Below are 1,488 nucleotides of genomic sequence, written 5' to 3'. Positions count from 1 at the left end.
GAGAAAAAAGAAGAGCAAAGAGAAGAGGAGAGAGAAGGAGAAGATCCGGAAGAGAAGGAGAAGGGGAAGGAGAGAGAAAGAGAAAAGGGAAAGAAAGAGGCGGAAAGAAAAAAGGTGTGGGGGGGAGCCGCATTAGGGTTTCTTCTTTTAAATGGGTTTTTTGTTGTTTTTTTTTTTTTAAAAAAATTATATTTCGACAAAAATTCCGTCGGAAATTTCTGACGGAATAAAAATCCGCCGAAAAATGCATATTTTCCGATGAATTTACATTCCGACGGAAATTTGAAATTCGTCGGAATATAAATCCGTCGAAAATTTCAGTTTTTCCGATGGAATTACATATCCGTCGGAACCTATTTGTCGGAAATCGACCTGATTCTTGCTGTGTGTTCCGACCACCATTCCCGGCGGTGAACTTGCCCTTTCCGCCACCCCCTTTGCCCTTATTATTCTTGCGACCACTACTATACTACGCGGATTAGCACCACGATTATTGGTAGAATTTGGTGCGGCTTCTCCTTTTTGTCTTTGAACCGTTGGGGAAGATTGAGAAACAAGAGCCTCCTCATGAGAATCTGTGACGACGTCGGGTGCATTGCCTTGCTCCTCAAGTTCAAGCATCGATCGCAAAGTGTCAAAGGACGGAAAAGGGTTGAGATGTCGTACAGAGGTCCGAAAGGGCTTGTACTCCTCCGAGAGCCCTTTTAAAAGTTGAAGCGCCATCCTATATATTGTCCGAGACCTTGTCTCCTACATTCCTCAAACTATCAGCTAGGGTTTTAAGGCGAGTGCAATAGGGTTTAACACTATCGAATTGTTCGAGCTTGGTGTTTGTGAATTGTGCATCAAGATGTAAAGCTCGGGCAGACTTGTTGTTGTGGAAAAAAATTCTCTAAACGATTCCAAGCATCGATTGCCTTGTCGTCGGGATCAATAATGAAATTGAGAAGGTCATTGGATATAGTATTGTAAATCCATTGACGAACAATATCATTAAGCCTTTTCCATAGAGCTTTGTCAGAAGGTTCCTCGGCAGCCTTTTCTTTAGGATCAACAACTGGTTTAATAATGTGGTCTATGATCAAATTTGCACGACAGTGAAGTTGGAAAAGGGTAGACCAATTGTTGTATTGGGTGCCATCATAATCAAGTACAATGGGAATGCTAGTCTTGATATTTGTGACTAGGGTAGCCGGGTGTAATTTCTGAGTTTCGGCCATGGAGGAAAAACCAAATATGAAAATGGAGAAGAAGGGAGAGCGGAAGAGAGAATTAGGATTTTAGAAAACCTAGACTCGTGATACCATGAAAGAATATGAGAATATTTGTCGTGCCTTTCTCATTAACGATTAACCAATATATACAAAAGTATTCTAGGTTAACTAGGAAACTACACAAGATAATTACCATAATACAAGATATAATTATCAAGAATAATTACAAAACAATATATACATAAATAGATTATTTACATAACCTATCATATAT

At 39.7% G+C, this 1,488-nt stretch overlaps 1 protein-coding gene across 1 annotated transcript; it reads right to left on the bottom strand.

The window, feature by feature from the left end:
* Window positions 1-845: 845 nt before the first annotated feature.
* LOC110694287 lies at window positions 846-1,220 on the bottom strand. The gene has a single exon (XM_021871464.1). It carries the CDS (start codon window positions 1,218-1,220, stop codon window positions 846-848), a length of 375 nt encoding a protein of 124 aa, XP_021727156.1.
* Window positions 1,221-1,488: the final 268 nt, after the last annotated feature.

The sequence above is a fragment of the Chenopodium quinoa genome, unplaced genomic scaffold (genome assembly GCF_001683475.1).
Source record: "Chenopodium quinoa cultivar QQ74 unplaced genomic scaffold, ASM168347v1, whole genome shotgun sequence".
Lineage (NCBI taxonomy): Eukaryota > Viridiplantae > Streptophyta > Magnoliopsida > Caryophyllales > Amaranthaceae > Chenopodium > Chenopodium quinoa.
This window is presented reverse-complemented; position numbering and strand designations above follow the sequence as displayed.